Source organism: Cricetulus griseus, chromosome 2 (genome assembly GCF_003668045.3).
Source record: "Cricetulus griseus strain 17A/GY chromosome 2, alternate assembly CriGri-PICRH-1.0, whole genome shotgun sequence".
NCBI classification, from domain to species: domain Eukaryota; kingdom Metazoa; phylum Chordata; class Mammalia; order Rodentia; family Cricetidae; genus Cricetulus; species Cricetulus griseus.
In genome coordinates, this window is record NC_048595.1 from 404,076,817 (window position 1) to 404,098,118 (window position 21,302).

Genomic DNA, 21,302 nt, shown 5'->3' on the forward strand with positions numbered 1-21,302 from the left:
GACTTTATCCATCAGTGAGCCATGTCAGTTGTTATGCCTTCACTGAATGTAAATATGAAAACCCATCTAATACATTACATCCAAATGCCAAATGTTTGGCCTCAGATGGAAAGGCAGACCTGTAAAAAACATTGACAGTTTGTATTGTATAATTGGTGGCACTTTTTGCTTGAACAAATCATGGTCTTTGTTCCAACTACCTGGTTTCCAGAACATAATGTTCACCTGCAAAATATACCATCTCCCTTCCTTAATACATAGGGTATGGGGTATTTATAGAGTGCAACTTTTTAAAAACACGTAGTGGACTTTGGAAGTGTAAGATTTCCTCCACTGCCTCTGTTTCGAGGGAGAATGTAAATAAGCATCTCTCAGAACCATGCCTGGGGAGCCATCATGGTTGGTAATTGGGCAAGCAGAAAGTAGGCCTGACACCTGCTAGGAGCATGATCATTGCGACTCAGAGTCTAGAAGATTTTTTAAGAAGCTCTAGAGCTTAAAGCATTAGTTTGTTCTACCCCTATAAACATAGTGGGTGCTTTCTGTCCCGCTGTGTCTTTGGAGCACATTGCGAAGTAGCAGGAACCCTGGCACCATCCTGTTCCCCGTGTCCCCACGGCTGTCTGTCCAGGGCAGAGTATGTTCTGAGCTTCACTGCTGGGGATCATTCAGTAAAAACCTGAATGTACTTGTTTGAATACATTCCTGAATGTTTCAACTTTATCCCCCAGATTTTATGAATAAGTGTGGGTAAAGTGGTAAAGAAAACCAGGGAGGAGGTTAAGTCATGGAGACAGCTCCTTCCCTGGAGACTTGATTCATGAGATGGGCTTGTGGGGCGCTGGCCAATCACAGTTCATGCCAGTCAAAGAGTATCTGAACACATGTCTGCTGGAGGCATTCAGAGTCTGTGACGACTTCTAGATTTACTTTGGTCATTTTATAAAGAGGAAGTCAACCCACATTTGAAAACCTTCCATTAATTTAACCTGTACAAATGGAGAAATGTGTTAGAATGGTACACATTAGAATTGCTTTCTTACCAGACCCCCTCCCTCCTCTCTTTCCTTTGTTCCTGCCCTGTGGGCTTTTACTTAAAATTTTCCAAGTTAGTTTTGATTATATCCAGGAATTTCTTCCCATATTTAACAATGTCAACAACTTAAACTTACACCACAAGATGTGTATGCACATTATTAGCCTTCAGTTTGGGTGGTAATTATTGCCCTGGCAGTGATGTGTCTTGAAGTATGTAGAATACAGTTGCAGTAGATGCTGATTTCAATGTGGGGGAGTAAGTTTATTTCTGCATTGATGGTTGGGTATTCTAGCTTTGTTGGGGGCTTGGGAGGTGATTTTTAACATTAGAATAAGAGTGAAGAGTTCAGCTTTTGTTCTTAGACCATCTCTAGGTGGACACTGTCTCCATGCCATCCTAAGTGGCTTTGAAGGAGTTCAGCATGATCCCATACAGCGCACAGAAGTGGATCACGGACAGGAGGTCCTTCTGGACCTTGAAAGGTCTCATCACTCTTGTGTGATTTTCCACATGCCTTTGTCCCTGACTGTGGATAGATGTAGACCTTGGGTATACGTGTATATTTTCTTTACGCTGATGTTAAGCTGAACTAAGCATCCCTCCTGGACTCTGAAGCCCTAGGGCTATGGGCAAGTTTTATGACTTACCAGTATTTCATCGTGAAGAGCCCTTCCTTAGCAGATGCACAGTTGGGATACAACATGAAAGTTTAGAGACTGTCCTTTAGGGTGTTGTCTTCATCCAAAGTTTTCTACCACTTAGACTTACAGCCTGTGGTGCAGGTGCCATTTAGAGCAGTGAGTAACTGAGAAAGTGCTTACTTTGAAAAGTCTATTGCTAATTCAGAACTGACTGCATTTTGTGTCTGTCCCCCTGCACCAGAATGCAGTAAGTATAAACTGTTTGCAGTGCTGGTCTGTTGCATGTGCCTGTGCTAATAGCTTCTCCAGTTTCTGTGAGTTTCGTAGCAAATGGTTGCTGACTAATTGTGTGGATATGCAGTAGAGAACTAATGCAGGAAATTGTAAAGATTGTTGGCAAATATAATGTAGTTTGAACTTAATCCACAAGCTGTATTGTCATCATGAAGCTTTGCTGTTGGCTTCTAACTTGTTTGTGTGTATTTCATAGTCTTGTTTTGAAAGTGTACCTAGCACATAGTGTATCCAAGGACACCAGTCATTTCCTTCCCCCTGCCCTCATCAGTGGACACTTGAAACTTAGCATCGTTGTGTTGAAATTGCTTCATCAGCGCAGATTCACAAACAGGAGACTTACTCTGTATGTTTGTTTTCCAGTCTGAGAGGTCTGCTTGTATTAGGTACTCAAATATTGTATTTTATCTGTGATCATAGCATTATGTAAGGACATACTTTACCAAACCACAAAAATCTGATGTTTTTCTTCATGCTGGTTACAAAAGTGAGAAGACATCTGAAGACTGACTTTAGTTTCTAATCAAAATTGTTAACTCTGAGGTTTTAAAGAATTTGTGTGAAAAGGCATCTGGGTGTGCCACTTGCACCTAAAACTACATTTGTTGAAGTATTGAAAATACATGTTTGCTTCTTTAGTGAAAACCTTCAGGACTATGGAAAACGTTGATGCTTCTGAATGTAGCATTAGTGAGACCAGTCAGCGATAGTGTAAACCTGTGTGTCATTTGTGGTTCGTAGTTAGAAGTCTATGATCACTGCTGACAAATCGGATACCAGGTAGGGATGTAGTCAGGTGCTTTGTGATGAGTTCAGGTCTGCCCAAGGGAGAACCAAAGTCAATTTAAAAATCAGTTTCCAGAAACCTCAGTGACTTTTTGCTTTTGTCATTTGTAGAGAGGTGTGAAGGCCAGTCTCTGCTTCGCCACAAGGAGTGAAGCGCCTCAGTTCTACCCATGTGTGTGGGTTCCTTGTTAGAGCAGGCTTGGCCACCTCAGTGGAGTAGAGTCAAGTTTACCAGAGGTAGAGTCGTTGTGCCCCTTTTGCCCATTGCCAGTACCTCTTGGCAAGGATGGGAGGTAGAAGTGAAGAAGACAAGTTTTGACACCACATCTGTCTGGAAGGTTCTAAGTGAAACACATATTCCTTCAACAGATAATATTTGTACCTTCAGTATGTTCATTGAGCTCTATGGATTATTCAAAAATGGCTTTTATCGTGGAGTGTCCATGAGAGAATTTATAAGAGATGATTAATATGAGGCAGAACTTCTAAAGCAGAAGCATGGGGCACCTGAGAGTATGATGTGGACTTCTGAGAAGAGAGAGATTGTCTCTGGCTAAGGCTGGTATTGACGTTTTGACTTCCATGGACTTCTGTTCAGTAGGGTTACTCTTTGTGCGTTCACTGGAGCCATATGTGTTGGGTATATTATGACAGGAGTCATAGGAAGCGAGATGATATGGTAGCCCTTCCCCGTCAGTAATGTGCAATTGGTTACATCTGTGAAACTAGTCAATACATATACACATGTGTGCACACACTCATATAACAACAGTGTGTTGAGTGTTGGAGGGAACAGGTGAGGTAGGAGGACCTGAGAATGAACATTTGGAAGTCATTGACAGCAATTATGGATCTCACTGTGTCTTTACTGAACTTGAAGGGAAATTTGAACAATGTGTGGGGTACTTCTCTACCAACTCAAAGTCCTCATCATTAAATACCGTGACATGTGTGCATATTTCGTTTGTTCAGTGACTCATAAGCCATTCCTCAAGTGCTTGCAAGGATTGTTTGTCCTAGGAGCTTGTGTGGGGCTTCAGGCGAGTCCAAAGAGTGGTGGTGTGTGCTATTTCATACGGAGTGAATTGTTGAATTTGTAGGGAGAGCTGGTGAAGTGGTTATACGTGTATTTCTTTTTTCCACATAGGAAAACAGCTTCGAGCAGTTTATTATTAATTATTGTAATGAAAAGCTTCAACAAATCTTCATCGAACTTACTCTGAAAGAAGAGCAAGAGGAATACATACGGGAGGTAAAGTTGAAATCGTCTGAGAAAGATTGTTCCATTATAACCAATAGTCTGCATTTGGAAGACTATGTACAAATGACCAGAGAGTTGTACGTTTCCTTCTGTTGTGTCTTCACACTTTGTTTGTTGTGGCAGCTGTGCTAACTGGAACTTTCTTCGGTACTGTACCACTAGTGTGCAGAACAGTACCTGGTACATAGTAGGTGGTCGGTCATTAAATAGTAGTTCTGTCTCATCAGATTCCAGTGTAATTATGTAAAACAACAGGTTAAGAAAATGGAGATAAATGGATAAGTTACTATGATAGATCCACACACTGACTACTACTCCAACATAAAAAGGAATGAGTAATTGAAACACACACACCATGAACCATATGCATTATGCTAAATACAAGAAACAAGATCCCATCTGTCTTAAAGAGTCAAAGCTGTATATAGATTGCCTGTAAAAAACCTTCATCAGTGGTTTCAATGAGGTAATTTGGGGACTGACTACATTTATGGTTATAGATTTTTAAATAAGTTGACACTACAAAAAAAAAATCAGCATCACCACAGGTAGACTGAGAATTCTTTGAGATTTTGCTCAATCTTAAAAAACATCGGTTTTAAAAATTTATAATAAATAACATGTGTTGCATGTTCACTATATTCCAGATGTTATTTAAGGTTTATCTCATTTACTGTAATTTGAAAATAACCAGAAATAATTGTTTGAAAGCCCTTTTCATATTCTCCTTAAGTGATTGTTTTCTTGTCCATATTTTTGTTTGCTTTTGATTTGCCATAATATTTTAGGAATACTATTACCTCTTTTCCTTGTTTTTTAAGCAATTGAGTTACATCTATTTACTATGTCTGTGAGTGAGGTATGGTACATACAGAAGCAGAGTACAACTTGTGAAGGTTGTCTCCTACAATGTGGGTTCCAAGGACTGTTCTCAGAATGAACCATCTCAACACACCACTATATTCCTTTTTAGAGACAGAATTAACAGTGTAGCCTAAATGAACTTCAAACTCAAGATAGTACTGTGTGAGCCTCCTAAGTGCTGGGATTGCAAGCATGATGTACCATACCTATCAGATAGGTAGATAGATAAATAGATAGATCAATCGATCGATCGATAGATAGATAGATAGATATAGATGGATAAATGATTGATAGATCAATTATAGGTAGATAGATGATAGGTAGGTAGGTAGGTAGGTGGACGATAGATAAAGCTATGTTTTCCATGAGCTCATAGTCATTTGTGTATGCTCACATACTTGTTTCTAAACAGTATCTTGCTGTGTAACCCAGGATATCCACAAACATGCACCCATATGCCTTAGTCTTCAGGGCTGGGGTATAGGCATGCACCTCCATACACTCCTGCCTGCCTGTATTTTTCTAATGGGGTGGCTAATCCCCAGTGATTTAGTAAAACAACTGATTAAACCAAATTTTTAAGACTTCTTTGTTTCAAATGCCATTTTACTTAGAAAAGTTTTGTTCTTCTCTGACCCTTTTGATAACATAAACATCCTAAAAGCAAGATTTGTTCTTGTCCTGTCTTCTCATCATACTCAGAATGCTGAGACATGAATGTGTGCATTGACTGAAACACTTCTAAGAGAATATAGGCAGATTCCTCGCTTGCTGTGGGAATTACATTTCTTCTCCTCAGAAGAAAGTTAAATGCCTATGCCTAGATGGAGATGGAGGTTAGGCAGACAGAGAATGACTGCCGTTGACCTCACAGGGTTGGGTCTGGAGCTCGTGTTGGAGGCTATGGAGTAGGTTTTCCATGATGTCTCCTATCTCTTCTCTGAACTGATTTTGCACTTGAAATAGTTAACTGACTTAGAACTCAGCTCTGATTCTAAAATTATTTTTTCTCCTTGTGATGACAAATAAAAACTCTAGGCCTTAGGTTGCTGGGATCAAGTTCTGCCTAATTTCCTTATAAACATCATAAATATACACAGAGCAATATTGACCCAAGGGCCTGTTGAGTAAATATTTGGCTTAGAGCCCATGGAGTGCATGGGAAACAGCCACAGATGGGAGCGTGGAATGGGAAGCGGTCTTGGAGCAGGTCAAGGGCGATTGCTTCTGTGGGTTTGTCAATGGCGGGCTGCTGTGTCGAGAAAGTTCTGGGAACTGGGAGATGATGCTCACAGCTCTGGTTCTATAAAGAGAGAAATTCAGAGAGAAAGTGAAATGTGGGTGAGTGGTGTGGCAGTCTGTGTTCAGATGGCAGTTCTGCATTGTCACGTGCATTTGGTTTGCTTTGTTTTTAGGACATAGAATGGACTCACATTGATTACTTCAACAATGCTGTCATTTGTGAGCTAATAGAAAACGTGAGTACTTCCGCATTAAGGGATTTTTTAGCAGTTTAATTCACCATGGTACAAACGATCTCACTGTGTTTTACACTTTCCTTTGTGGACCGGGAGCTACTTTGCTGTGAAGACATCATGATGATCCTAAGTACTAATGCTTGACTCTTGAGTGTATGCATGGACAGCTTTTGTCACCGTACTTAGCCAGGATCCCTAGGCCTGTTCTGTCGCAGCCCTTTTACACCTTCAGGTGATAGGGGCTTGCATTTACCAGCATTTGTTTGTGTGCTGATGGCTGGTGGCCAAGAACCCTGGGATTTTTCAGAAGACTCAAGTTTATACGACTGAAAAGGATTAAAGTGGGAGAAATTGCTGGACAGTTTTTAGAAAGCTGTATGATTCTAAGGTTTTTGTTCTATAGGCAGTATTGTATAGTTCATTGTAGTAAGTAGTTGTAGGAAACTGCTTTTGTGTGTGGAAACAGGAAACACCTTTGTTTACCTTAGGGTGGCTAGTACTTCTGACCTTGATGTAGTAATTTGAGACAATGTGTAAACTTACGTCTCCTGCCAACTTTTTACCTGTCCGGGACATGTGCTGTTTTTCCAGAATACCATCTGAGTGTTCAGCAAACAGTTTTCTACTTGTTTCAAGTAAGCCCTTGTGGAAATCCTGTGATTAGCCAGTGTTTGCCCACCAATATGCAAGATACTCTTGAAAACTTCATCTATGACATAGTTGAACATAGAAAACAATATTTCAAAGCACCACTCCTTCCTGATCAAAAATAAGCTCAGTTTTGAAAGCTCTGCCCAGTTTTAGGAGGGAACACTGACGTTCTACATAAAGAATTGAGAGTTCTTGCCTCAAATCCAGAAATCTTAGATTTCCTGAAAACTGTTCCTAGTAAGTTTTGTTACCTTGGGACTCCGCTGTGGCAAGTTTAACTTTACTGATGAGTGTTTTTCTCCTAAACAGCAGGCACTTAATTATTTCTCTTAAAAGAGGAAAATGTCATGCACTAAAATACACTGGCCTATCTCACACAAAGACCTATCTGTGATTGAAGAAACTCGTGTTCATGGAAGAGCCCGTGGCTCAAAGGAAGTGTTTCCTTCCACCATCACTGAACAACAATGTCTATTCTGGGGATGTTGTGAACACACTTGCAAGCCACTCTTCCCTTGGGTTTTGTGTGGAATGAATAAACGCTGGTCAGAGGATATCATAGCCTTGTGAGGACAGGGCCTTTGCCTTGCTGGAAGTGGGTGGGGTTAAGGGTCAGTGACTTGGATTGTTTCTGGAATTGTAACTCAGGAGCCTTGGGTACAGTCTGAGGAAGAGCACAGCCTTTCTTAGCAAAGTTGAAGATTCCTGGTTTCTGGCTCAGTTTAGGACTGGCTCATCTTGACATGAACATGATCACAGAGCCTGATCACACAAGTAAAACTGCATTCATAATTAATACCCATTTAGAAATTGTATATGGAACAAGATATTTATTCTAAACATGGTTTGAAAAGCACTTGATTGCAGGATCATTTCAGAACAGCATCCTGAAACACAGTCCCATCCCCTCCCCCGAGAGACCCAGCTTTACCCTGAGTCCATGAACAGTTTGGTAACATGAGACTGATTTATTTCCTAAGCTGTGAACCAGATTGAAGCCGTAGGAGACAGTAGTGGGATTTGTAGCATGTTGTGGATACCATTCTGCCATGTTGGTTTCTGACTTTAGATTTGAGGCCCCCACACATTCTCCTGCGAACTTCGTTCGTACGGAGGGTGAGATTACTCCTGCTCCTTCCTGTCTTGGGGAAGGAGACGCAAAGACAAACTCCTTTGTCCGCCCCTGCCACACCTGGGCTATGCTGGAAAGGAGCTGGCATCCGTGGCCCTGTGATTCTGTGATTGTCTGTTTTCTTCTGTAACAGCTGAAGAGAATTTTGCATATGGCTAAGTTGATTGTGTTAGATGCTGTCATTAGGGCTAATTACTTGAACAGAGCAGCAAGGAAGGAAGGAAACACCTTCATTTCTTTCCTCTCAGAACACGAATGGAATCTTGGCCATGCTGGATGAAGAGTGCCTGAGGCCTGGCACTGTCACAGATGACACCTTCCTGGAAAAGCTGAACCAAGTCTGTGCCACCCACCAGCACTTCGAGAGCAGGATGAGCAAGTGTTCCCGATTCCTCAACGACACCACCCTGCCTCACAGCTGCTTCAGAATCCAGCATTACGCTGGCAAGGTACAGGGAAGCTCCCCAGCCCACACCGCTATTCCCAGGGCTGCTACAGCTCTGGGGAGATGGGTGTGCGAACACTGTTGCCTCATGAGGCCAGCCAGAGCCACAGATGCCCATTGGCCGCTGAGCCCGCACCGTGGTGTGCTAAATCTTTTTAACGTGAGAGAACTGAAAACAGAGCCAGCGGCCTTAATAAACACTAGAAAGTGTTTTTAATGGATGTATTATTATCTTCAGCTGTTAAGCCATTCTGTCAAAAATACCCAGCAACATTGACAAACAAGATCATCTAGAAGAAAGGCCTACAGTGAGGTTTTAGAAGCACAAACCATTTAGCAAAAATAAAAAAGAATTCTTAAATGGGTATTTTGAGAGATACTGGGGGAAATACCTAGTTCAATTTTTTTCTCAGCATTTGAAGAAGTTAATCTCAATAAAACAATTTGGACAGTAGGCTAATTTTTAGAATCTCAAGAGATGTTTTGATTGGAGCTAGTACTGCCATTATAAATAAGAATGAAAACTTGATGAAGGGGAATTCCTTAGTTAAACATTTGGTGGAGACGGTAAATACCTGGATTGCCTTTTATCTCAGGATGCCCAAGCATTGGCACTTTGTTTTCCTTCATTGACCTGTGATAGTAAAAGCAACACCCCTGCTCGGTTTCTCTGATGCTAGGGATGCTGTGAAAATGTCAGTGTTATCTTTATCTTCTCTTTTCTGCTTTGAACCAGACTAGACTGGCATGTTAACAAATACATTCAGACACACACATACCAAAAAAAAATCTGAAATCCTTTGCAAATGTTATGATAACATTTTGGAGTTTATTCTTGCAAATCTTGAAGGACATTAGAATTTAATTTGATCTCTTCTGCAACCTCAACTGATGGAACTTAAAGTTGGAGGCAAACTGGCTATCAGTGTGTGAGGAATGTACTGGGGACTTTTTGATGCTGAAGGAGTCTGGGTGTCATTATTCTTGTTGTTTGATGCTGTCCTGTGCAGTGGGTCAGCACTGAGCTCCTTATGCTCTTCACAGGTGCTGTACCAGGTGGAAGGATTTGTTGACAAGAACAATGACCTCCTGTACCGAGACCTGTCCCAAGCCATGTGGAAGGCCGGCCATGCCCTCATCAAATCTCTGTTCCCTGAAGGGAACCCTGTGAAAGTCAACCTGAAAAGACCTCCTACAGCAGGGTCACAGTTCAAGGCATCCGTGGCCACTTTGATGAAAAACCTGCAGACCAAGAATCCAAACTACATCAGGTACTTCCAGGACAGGAGTTCAGATCTAAGAGTAGTTAATCAATCTTATTTCCCTATTTGTTTAAATTTAAATGTAGCAGAGAATAGCAAATACAGTGATAATCAAATAACAGTGGTGTTTGGTTGTCCTAAAAATACACAGCTGTATTTCTTTCCTAAAAATAGAGGGGGCAGGGGAGCTAAAGGAAGAAAATGTGGCATGGCATGTCAGGAGACAGGAAACGGGAGGTTGGCATGTAGACGTTCCCAACTTCCTGTTTTTATGGCTTTTTTTTTGTTTTTTTTTTTTTAATGACAAATTACAAGAACAAATGGTAAGATGTTTTCCTGGGGCTTTGCATGAAGCTCCGTCCTTGGCATGTGTTTGGATTCCAGTGATGTCAGAGCAGAGCAGCAAAGCAAGAGGCTTGGTGGTCACTCTGGTGTCCCTGAGGACCCAGGCCTTATACTTTCTTGGGAGAAATCATTCCTAAAACAACCCGAATGTCTTCAAGACAATAGAAAGACTCCCCCCCTCCCAATCCTCTAGTGTCATGGTTTTGTTTGTTTGCTTGCTTTCCAGCTTCTGGGTCATCTTAGATGTGACTTGCTCTGGATTTGGGAAGGTCCCAGTAGGGTTAGAATTTGCCGAGTGTGCTTATTCACGAAGCAGTAGATAAGCAGTAGAAGGTGTGCTGATGACAGATCGGATGTTGGCACACACCTTGCCCTTGGAATTTCAGTTAGAAAGAAACCAAAGTGAAGGACCCTTTTTTTTTTTTTTTTTTTTGTATGTTTGGTTTGTTTACTTGACATTTATATTAGTAGAAACAGAAATAGGCAAATTATCCTGCCTTGATTTACCCAAGTTAGAACATGTATTGGGGGAAAATCTCATTTCTAGAAAATAGCCAGGAATCTTTGATCATTTGTTTTTGCTATTAAGTTTTCTTGAGGTGCCGTTTACATGAAGCCGATACACACAGATTTGAGGTGTGAACAATTCAATTACTTTATAATCATGACGTTTTCCTTGGCACCATCACCTTAGGGAAGTTTTGTTCTCTAGTTTTTGTGTGTTCTGTAAGAAATTGGAATAGGCCCCAAGGCTGTGAGGCAGTCCTCATGCCCTCTGCTGGGTTCTTGGTTGGCTACCTCCAATTTCAACATAAGGCCAAACCTCTTTCCATTCATTGTCCCTGGTCCTTTATCAATCACCAACTGAATATATTGATTCTGAACTTAAGGCCTTCCTATTGATTCATCTATTGCCTTTGTTTAGTGCATAGAGTAGACATTACATGGTAAAAGGAAAAGTATACCAACATCATGACAAACCCAGATGAGATTGAATTGTCTGAAGTCCCCCCCCCCCCCGTGTGTGTGTGTGTGTGTGTGTGTGTGTGTGTGTGTGTGTGTGTGTGTGTGTGTGTGTGTGTGTGTGTGTGTGTTTTAGGGCGGTCACTTAACAGTTGTACAGCCATACCCATGGATGTTTAACAGTTGTGTTTGTCAGCACAGGGATGGCTACTGTGTGAACCAAAACTGATAATGTTCTACAAGTCTGGCATTTATTTCTTTGTAAGAACTTTTTAGTGTAGTAGAGCTAATAGGGAAATTCTTTCTGTTTTGTGGCTCTGCCATTTCCAATGTGTGTCCTTCATCTTTGTGGTCAAAGAGGGCTGCTCACTGTGTTGACACCCACAGTCAGCATTGAACTGACAAAGACCTGTTTCATGGACACAGGAACACATTAGTTCTGCTTTGATACTAAAATTTGGTCATTTGACTACACCTGCCTACTAGTAGAGGAGTCTGGGAAAGTTGTCCTTCCTAAGCAACAGAGAGCTTTGTTACAAAGAAACATGGGCCAAGGAGGCAGAACTCTGTTTTATCTTCTTATGGCCTTATCACCATTCATAACGAAGGCATGAGTCCTAATTGTACAGCTTTATTGGATTTTTCCATATATATATATTAGTTACCCCATTCAAATCAAAATATAAAAGATATTGAGGCTGAGGAGATGGCTTAGTTGCTAAAGCAAACATGAAGACCTGACTTTAAATTCCTCAGAACCCACATAAAGAAGCTGGTCATAGCAGGACCTGCCTATAATTTAGTGCTGGGGAGGCAAGTTAGGGGATGCCTGGAGTCATTGGCCTGCTGCTCCAGATGAATGGGTGAGCTCAGGGTCAGAAAGTGTACACACAAATGCAGGTTGGAAATGTGTGCATACATAGACACAGGAAGTGTGTACACACACATACATAGACATATCTCTCATCCTGATGCCTGTCACCTGTGTGGACCCTGCCTCCTTCCCCCCACCTCCCACTGCCATCTCTAAGAGGAAACGGCAATACAGACTCAGACTGGTTTTACACAAACATCTCATATAATTGTAGTTGTGCAGTGTGCACCATTTTCAAACTTCTTTCACTCAAAAAATGTCATTGATGTTCATCAGTGCCATTGATTCTTAATCATTTTTAAAATTGCAATGTATGCAATATTACATTTATTTTTAGTTTATTGTGAAATGGTTTGAAATAATTAGAAATTGTTTGGTTTTCCAAGAATAGCAAATAACTACTGTGAAATGGTTAGACACGAAACACCGGTTACGATCCACAGAGGCAGAGTTGAAAAGCTAAAATCCTTGACATGTTTTAGGTGCATCAAGCCGAATGACAAAAAGGCTGCACACATTTTCAATGAGAGTCTGGTATGCCATCAGATCAGGTACCTGGGTCTTCTGGAGAATGTCCGCGTGAGGCGTGCAGGCTACGCCTTCCGCCAGGCCTATGAACCTTGCCTGGAAAGATACAAGATGCTTTGCAAACAGACATGGCCTCACTGGAAAGGGCCAGCAAGGTAAGCAACTCTGGCTGTGCCATCATCAGCTTTTAAATTATCCAAGCAGCACTGTGTTCTTGGTTTGGTTTGAGTTTTCCCCTGTATGTAAAGCTGGCTGTGCCATCTTCCACTAGGATACCATTGTAGATAATCTTCAACTTACTGTAGAGGTGTCAATTTTCTTTGACATTGAAATGGAACATATGAAATCCATATTTGGAACTTGCATGCCTATAAATGTTTCAAACATACACATGGTGAATTCATAGGCACTTGGTAGTTGACACATGAACTTGTGTGCCAGAGAACAGCTGTTACAGGAGAGAAATCAGGCCTGGCCTGTGAGAACCTCCACTCTCACCAATCAGGATTGTCATGGTGTCTGTAGCAGTCTGAATACTGCGGTATGGGGGGAGGGGGGCACAAGCCTGCTCATGGGCGAGATGGGCACTTGTGCCAAGGTTGTATGCACATTATCAGTTGAACCCAGCCTTTTACAGGAAATTGAGTAGTAATTAGAAAGCATCCTGAGTTATAGAAGAGACAGAAATCACATATGCCGTAGTCTCTGGTGTCTAATGGGGACCATTAGACAGGGTATTGTTTCTACACACCATTAGTTTCTAGGCTACTGTGCTAAGCATGCCATAACACACAGTATTATTTATTCCCTGTCTGGCAGGCAGTCCTCAGGTTAGTGGAGCCAGGCTAGTTTTAGGAACTGATGTTGAAACTAATATCAAGGCCTTTGTTGGTCCACATGAGACCATGTTCTGTAGCATCTCATTGGCATGGCCCTTAGCTCTGTTTTGGGCTGTTCTTACCCCCTGTGGAATGAGAGTAGTGGTTAGGGCTGGAAAGATGAGCTCAGTGGTTTAAGAGCACTTGCTGCTTTTGCAGAGGACTTGGGTTTGGTTCTCAGCATCTAGCTGGCAGGTTGCAACATCTGAAGCTCACATTCCGGGGGACACTGCACCTTCTTCTGGCCTCCTCAGGACCAAGCTCATGGGGATGTGCAGACAAAACACCTGTACACAGAGTTCGTTGAGTAGGTTCAATACGTCTGAGGTTTTTGCTTTCAATCTTGGCCCCATTGACATTGACTATCTTTTTGTATTTACTAATGAAATCAAGAAGTTCCTACATTTCTTACAGCACATGGTTCTAAACCTAGATTTGCTTTAGTGGTGTTTATTAATCTGGGTTAAGTTTGTGCAAATCAATCTTGAAAATCCTTTGGGAGAAAGATGATTGCTTGAAGAGCGATCACCCTAAAGATGTAGCAGTGCTGGGCCTAGAGAGGTGGTTAAGCAGGAAAAGGAACTTGCTGCATGGCCCGACAACTTGAGTTTCATCTCTAGGGCCTACTCGGGGAAAGTAGACAATCACTTCCTGCCAGTTGTACACACACACACACACACACACACACACACGTAATGTAAATTTTTTTAATGTAGTTTTTTGTGTATTAATGAGAACCTGATATGATGTAGGGTAGAACTACTTTTGTAATTGTAGTTGGGATTTGTTCACTCTTTCAGGTCTGGTGTGGAGATTCTGTTTAATGAGCTAGAGATCCCTACAGAAGAATACTCCTTTGGTAGATCCAAGATATTCATCCGAAACCCAAGAACAGTATGTAACCTTTACACTCTGAACTAGAGTCCCATGCATGCAGGCTCATTCCATGGTACCACCATCAAGGCCATATTCGTTTGTTTGTGTGCAGTGTCCTAGAGCTGGGGCAAGTAAGGGATGGTGTATTATTTGTACAACACCAAAGCCATACGATCCATTGTAGAAAACATAAATGAATTCAAAACTATCAAACCTTGGCTCAGTCTCCCTGCCTGATTCATAGTGACTGAAAGGCAAGCCATCCATGTCTTCAGCATCTAAGTTACATTTGAGTGTTAGGAATTACAGCTTGATGGGTGTACATGAAACATGAAGGGAAAAATTTACCAAATACATGGGCCTTCTTAGAGTTCCACGGAGTCTTTGTACAAACAGATGGATGAAAAGTATGATTATTATCTCATGACTTAGTGAGATGGAAGGTTAGAGAGCTTGAGGGCACGTAGGTTGTTGAAGAGGCCACCAGCCCTGTGTTAGGAGTTGTGCATTCCCAGCTGAGCATCCTTTGCCTAAGGATCTGAACTCCAGGCTCTGGAGTTCTGAATATCATGTTGGTACACAGGACTTCAAAGCTGTTTGCATCCTGCAGTGTGGGGTGCAGGTTCCCTCTGGCTCATTTCAACCTTCTCTGAGTAACTGGATCCTTCATGAATCCATCAAAATATTTTCTTCATGCACCATCATTCAACTGGCTGACTTCAACATCTGGCGAAGTCCTTTCATGTCCGTCTATCATTTCTTATTAGTTATTCCAATTGGAAGACCTAAGGAAGCAGCGGCTAGAGGACCTGGCCACTCTCATTCAAAAAATTTATCGGGGATGGAAATGTCGTACCCATTTCCTGCTCATGAAAAAAAGCCAAGTTGTGATTGCTGCCTGGTGCAGGAGATACGCGGTGAGTCCTAAAACTACAGCCTGATGTAACCAGCTCACTTCTCACTATGACCGATGTAACCATGTCATCTTCTCATTATAACCTGATGTAACCATGTCAACTTCTCTTTACAACCTTACATAACCATGTCAACTTCTCATTCAAACACGACATAACCATGCCACCTTCTCACTACAACCCAATGTAATGATGCTAACTTCTCATTACATCCTGACGTAACCATGACAACTTCTCAACATTCTCTGTGTGCTCACTATATTTGCAACTTTTGCATAGCTAAATTTACCAACAACCTCGTGAGATGTGTGTTGTTGTTCTTTTTAGCTTGGGAAAACAAAGTACTGAGATTCTGGGAAACTGCCTATGGCTGTCTGTGTCAGAACATGGATCTGAGCCTAAGACAGTTCCAGAGCTTGAGTACTATTAATGTTCCTGGACTATTTTGCACTGATCTTGGGGAAGGATGTAGCAGGAAATTTATCTTTGATTTTGTCATTGGTTTGAGAAGATTGTGTCATTTGCTTTTCCTATGAGGGGGTCAGTTTTCTAAAATGTCTGTCTGGCTGCATATATTGTGGCAGCGTTGAAGAGAGATGGTTTTAATCCCAGGGCACTGAAACTCTGTTTTAGTGCAACTATGGTTTTGGTTAAAGAACTGGATCTTCTTTAGTCCTCAGATAGAAGGAGTCAATATTAAAGAATGTTTGCTTAGCTTATATGGAACTTCTTTTTAGAAATTTAGCACTTGGTTATAAATGCTTTGTTGGAGGCATACCAACAGGTTTGGAAGGGCCTGAAGACTTGCCTCTACCTTCACTTAAATTTAAGTTGTGTTCTTGAATTGTAGTGATAAGAAGAGCACAACTTGTGAATATTTTCATTCTGTGCAAAGTTTAAAAATGGATTAAATTTGCAATCAGGTCTCATTTAGTGCAGTCTTCCCTCTGCATCTAAAGAGACATTTTGCCACCAGATAAAATCTGTGTTGATGTACTTTCATGAAATGCATTTTAGCATCTTCACAAATTTGGGGAACCAGTAATGTTTTAAATGATAAAGCCTAAGATGCACTTGGTCTTTAAGTATGGTCTTTAATTGCTTGTTCTAATTAGGAAGATCATAGCCACCATACAAGTCTTTGAATGACACATTTGAATAGAGGATTTGTTCACCTTTCAGCTAAGATACAGTGGACTGTTGTCACTCTACCTAGTGGTTATGAATTCTCCTCTGAGCTCACCGCAGTGCTTCCTAATTCTACAGACTCATGATACTCTTTTCTGTTTCCCTGAGAAAGTGGGGGGCAAGGGGAAGGTATCAACAAACAGCCTATGGTTCGGATGTGTTTTTTAATCGTTTCTAATTTTGAGGTCATTAAGAAAATCCACCCTTGAGCAGATCCTTAATCAATCTGTCTTGAATTCTACAAAAAGCTTTAAAATACCTACTGTGCTCTGAGAGTAGCAAAGTGGACCCAGAAGCCTGGTTTCTGACTTAATAAAGTGCATGTTTAGCAAGGTAAATGGGTATCTATCTAGTTAGGGTTAGTATTGCTGTGTTGAAGCACTGTGACCAAGGGAAATGGGTAAGTTAGTTTTGCTGTTTCAACACTGTGACCAAGGGAAGTAGGTATCTATCTAGTTAGTGTTAGTATTGCTGTGATGAAACACCATGACCAAACCAACTTGGGGAGGAAAAGGGTTATTTAGCATTCCACTCCCACCTTCCATGTTCATCATTGAAGGAAGTCAGGACCGGAATTCAAGCAGGGCAGGAACCTAGAGGCAGGAGCTGATGCAGAGGCCATGGAGGAGTGCTGCTTACTGGCTTGCTCTCCAAGGCTTACTCAGCTTTTTGGAGGGATATTTCAAGCCAAACTCTGTACTGTCAATCTCCTTCCATTACCTTTGTCCAGGTGGAGCCCAGGCTCTCAGATGTCACCAGAGAACTGGAGTCAGCAGTCTCATGCTTCACAAGGAAAGGTTAATAACCCTATTTTAGTGTTTTTGAAATGCTTTGCGTTTTCATCAGAGATGCCGGTGTCCCAACATCCATTCCAAACCCAAAAGTGTAAGGACTCACTTTTCTTGGGAGACTGTTCTAGCAGCTTCGCTGTCTTAAGGAATCAACTCTACAGCAAGGTCTTTGGACAGGGGGCTTGTTGAGCTTAAATGTAGCTGTGCACTTTTCACAGCGTTGACCTTTGTCATAGTCTACCCTCATGGGTGAGGATGGAGACAGACTCACACATTGTCAGGGTTCTGTTTACACTTTGTTTCAGTTGATACTGGGCTTACTGAAAATTACCCTGACTTCCCAACTTGAGGCAGAGTTAGAATAGTAAATGTAGAAGTAACCAGAAGGCTAGAGGCAAGCTGGCCCACTATATTGCATGAAGAATGATACCAAGAAGAGAATCCTCTCAAAAAGTAGGTGCAAAGCAGTACGGGTCCACTCAGAATGTGCTGTTGACAGTGGACAGCATGGAGGCCATGCTGCCCAGCACGGTGCAGAGAACAGGTGTTGGTAACAGTGGCTACACCAGTTACAAGTTACTGTGTTTGGCACCCTTCAAGTGGATTGCAGGTTTGCTATAATAACTTTGGACTGTCTAACCTTTCAGTTTCTCTGTGTTGGTTTCCAGGAGTGTGGATGCTGCTCCTAGTGAACAGGCACCCTTTCTTTGGCCTTCAAGCTCTACCTTTTAGCTATGCAGACATGACTGTTTACTTCTTCACTTTTATCCTGCAGCAACAGAAGCGGTACCAGCAGATAAAGAGCTCAACCCTGGTAGTTCAGTCTTACATCCGGGGCTGGAAGGTGAGTTTAAGTACAGGCTTTATGTATGTGGGAACTTGGGTTTCTTCATAAAGGGAGCTGTCTTCAGGCTTCTTTATCTCCTGCACCTGTGCTGTAAACAGCAACGTGGAAAGAGTAAATATTATGGAGCCAAGCAGGGAACCCTGGTGACCATGTCTTGGCAGCTTCCTTTTAATCGCTTTATGTTATTTTTAAAGCTTTGTTGTCTAAGTAGGAAGTCCCTGAAATAATCCTGTATATAATTCCAGTATCCTTGTACCAAGAAGCCATTTCTAGAAAGCTGCCGGTCAACCACTGCTTGAGTCCTGTGGTCTCAGTCCCACATCCATGACTTTCCAGTGATCCCCTGCAGCCACTGCACAATGACTGAAGGCTGCTGGCTCTGTCTAGGGCTGTGGCAAGGAAAGTGGGTAGTCACAGTGGCTGCTCTTGTTCCAGATCCTTCCAGCTAAGGCTTGGTTCAAGGGTTAGTGAACTTTGGGCCCCAGGCAAACTTCAGCCTGTGTTCTGGTTCGTACAACCTGCAAGCCAAAATTGGTTTGTATAGTCTGAACCATTGTAAAAAAACAAAACAAAACAAAAAAAAAAAAAAAAAAAAAAAACAGAAGAGTTCCAAGTGTGTGAAAATAACCTGAAAGTGAATTTGGATATCCATACTTGAAGTTGTAGCCAGGTTCACCTATTTTAGACTCTAGGGCCATAGTCTGGTAGCTGGGGTGTATTGTGTGACTTTCAACACCACAATATTTACCATCTTATTCTTTTTAAAAAATAATAGTTTTGTTAATTCTTTAAGAATTTCATACAATGTATTTTGATGATATTTGCCCCCCTAATTCCTTGATGATCCACCACACACACACACACACACACACACACACACACACACACACACAATCTTCTCCTTTTGCTGCTGTTTTCAAAGCCTTACCATCTTGCTCTTCATAGAAAAAAGTTTACTAACCCAGGCTCTCCAGTCCTACTGTAGGCCTCTTCTGACCGCTTTCATATTAGATGTGTCATGGGATGTTCTAGATCCGGAAGGGATACTTTGAGGTTGTGTTCAGGCCCACAGCTTCTCCAGAGGCTACATACAGCCTGGGCTATAAATCTAGCTCCCTTGATTGGTAGGCCTTGGTGTAGACCTTGTTCAGATTAAGGGCTTGCCCAAGTTAATGTGGCCTGCCACATGTAGACGCTCCCTGACCATTTTTCTAGGCCCTGGGACCAGTCTATGGGCTAGAGAACCCAATGGCAGGACTGAAAGCTTTCTCCCAAGCCAGGAGCCCTCCTGACTTGAGCAGTTACTGGAAAGAAGTCACTCACTGGTTTGGATAAAAATCTATCGATTTGAAAGGATAGCTACAGTTACTTCCCAACAGAGTGAATAAAGAGATGGAATGGACTTTGGAGGAACATGGGAGAACTCTGGCAATGATCTAAGACTGGGTCTCTACCTCTCTGTGTACAGCCTGTGTTGCTGTGGCCGTTATTTCCCTGCCCTATACCAGGATGGGAGGCTGACTTCTCATGGTGAGACCACCCTGCCATGTCAGTGTCTCCGGGCTCTTACTCCTGTTCCCATGTGGTTGTCACTGGGCCATGTGTATTTGGACCCTTGCCTCTTTGAAAATGATTTCTTAGTCACTCTCAAGTTCATTTAATATATATATATATATATATATATATATATATATATATATATATATATATATATATCTGGGGATGATTTCTCTACCACAGGCTCGAAAACTCCTGCGGGAGCTGAAGCATCAGAAGCGCTGTAAGGAGGCAGCCACCACCATCGCAGCCTATTGGCATGGAACCCAGGTAGGCCAGAGGCCCTGAGGAGGGGAGGTTGGGTTGGGAGTAACCGTCGAGCCGAGGACCCTCAGACTCAGGGGCAGAAAATGACTCACTGGCTTGAGCTACTGAGCACGCATTCACCTCTTGCTCTTGGCAGCATTTTGGTGTGGGTGGTGGCACATGCTTTTGCGTTTACTGTTGGTGACTGGTGTCTCCTTTTCTGTCTCCGTTGGGAAGCAGCAGCAGCCTTTCCCGCCTTAACCCTTTCTGTAACTCCTTTTCAAACGCACCACAGGCGCGAAGGGAGCTGAGACGGCTGAAGGAGGAGGCTAGGAATAAACATGCTATTGCAGTTATTTGGGCTTTCTGGCTTGGATCGAAGGTACTTCATGCACATATCCCATGACTACGCCCAGGAACTCTGCAGTAACCAAACCCGGTCTCTTAGCATAGTAGGGATGAAGGATGCTGTTGGTAGTGACTCACCTCAGTGCATGCTCTAGCAGTCAAATTAATAAAACTGGTGATGCTAGACAGTAATATACCATGGAAGCTTTGGCATGTACAGACCAAAACGCTAACCTTACTAATAAGGCTCTAGCATAGTTCTTCTGTAAAAATCCTGTTAATTAACTTGGCATGTTTAGTGCCCACTGTTTCCCACTGTTAAATGCTGGCCTGTTTTTAGGGGTACTTGTATGCAGGGGGGCATATGGAGAATGTTAAGATTGGGGTTTGGATCAGTTTCTACCGTGTGCTGACAAAATAACGCCAGTAACGCATGTTTTTTAGAAGTAATCTTTGAATGAACTTGCATTTCAGGCTGCATGTGACCCCTATTGGTTATTGTTAAGGCAACAGTGTTGTGTTTTCAGGGAATGATCAACTGTGATTTCACAGAAAACTGTGTTCATGAGAAGCTAGCCATACTTGCCAGAGAAGAATCCCCGGAATTTCAGCATGGCTATTTGTTTTCAGGGACAAAAGCCTCCTGGAACTCTCTAATCCCAGGCAGAGTCCTGGGCTCTGGGAACATTTCATAGACCCTCCTCCCCCAAAAGAACAAGAGTTTTAGATGTTTTTCTTACTTAGAAATCAAAGGTCATCTTTGCTTAAAATATGTATTCCAGTTAGAAACAAAACTCTGCAAGCCCTGTGTTTTTGTTAAAGTTTACCTTGTCAGTATTGTAAGCCCATCTATCTTGTCAGATGAATAAGTAGTCAGCCATGTGGGCTACACAACAGGTTTGTCAGAAACTGACCAAAATTGTTCATTTGTGTTTTTTCTAAGTCTGTAAAAACCATCCTCATTCCTTAGCCAGTTAAGGGACATGTCCCAGCAGACATACTGCTGCGGTAGGGACTTCTCCAGTGAACATATTCCCTAGTCACAGTGCTGGAGTGTCTCACAAGTCAGTGCCTTGTCTTGTGAAACAGTCTCT

The 21,302-nt window shown here is 42.1% G+C and overlaps 1 protein-coding gene across 4 annotated transcripts in view; it reads left to right on the plus strand.

Moving 5' to 3' along the window:
* Positions 1 to 21,302, plus strand: part of Myo1b (myosin IB) — a 164,930-nt gene that overhangs the window by 126,430 nt on the left and 17,198 nt on the right. For 2 of the 4 annotated variants that reach the window (XM_027396859.2, XM_027396862.2), the window contains 10 exons: positions 3,908 to 4,012; positions 6,301 to 6,363; positions 8,395 to 8,595; positions 9,636 to 9,862; positions 12,518 to 12,718; positions 14,242 to 14,335; positions 15,085 to 15,234; positions 17,986 to 18,054; positions 19,798 to 19,884; positions 20,156 to 20,242. In XM_027396859.2, coding sequence (XP_027252660.1) covers positions 3,908 to 4,012; positions 6,301 to 6,363; positions 8,395 to 8,595; positions 9,636 to 9,862; positions 12,518 to 12,718; positions 14,242 to 14,335; positions 15,085 to 15,234; positions 17,986 to 18,054; positions 19,798 to 19,884; positions 20,156 to 20,242 — 1,284 coding nt within the window. The remainder of the gene's footprint in view (positions 1 to 3,907; positions 4,013 to 6,300; positions 6,364 to 8,394; positions 8,596 to 9,635; positions 9,863 to 12,517; positions 12,719 to 14,241; positions 14,336 to 15,084; positions 15,235 to 17,985; positions 18,055 to 19,797; positions 19,885 to 20,155; positions 20,243 to 21,302) is intronic. The other 2 variants (XM_027396860.2, XM_027396861.2) reach the window with 1 other exon arrangement.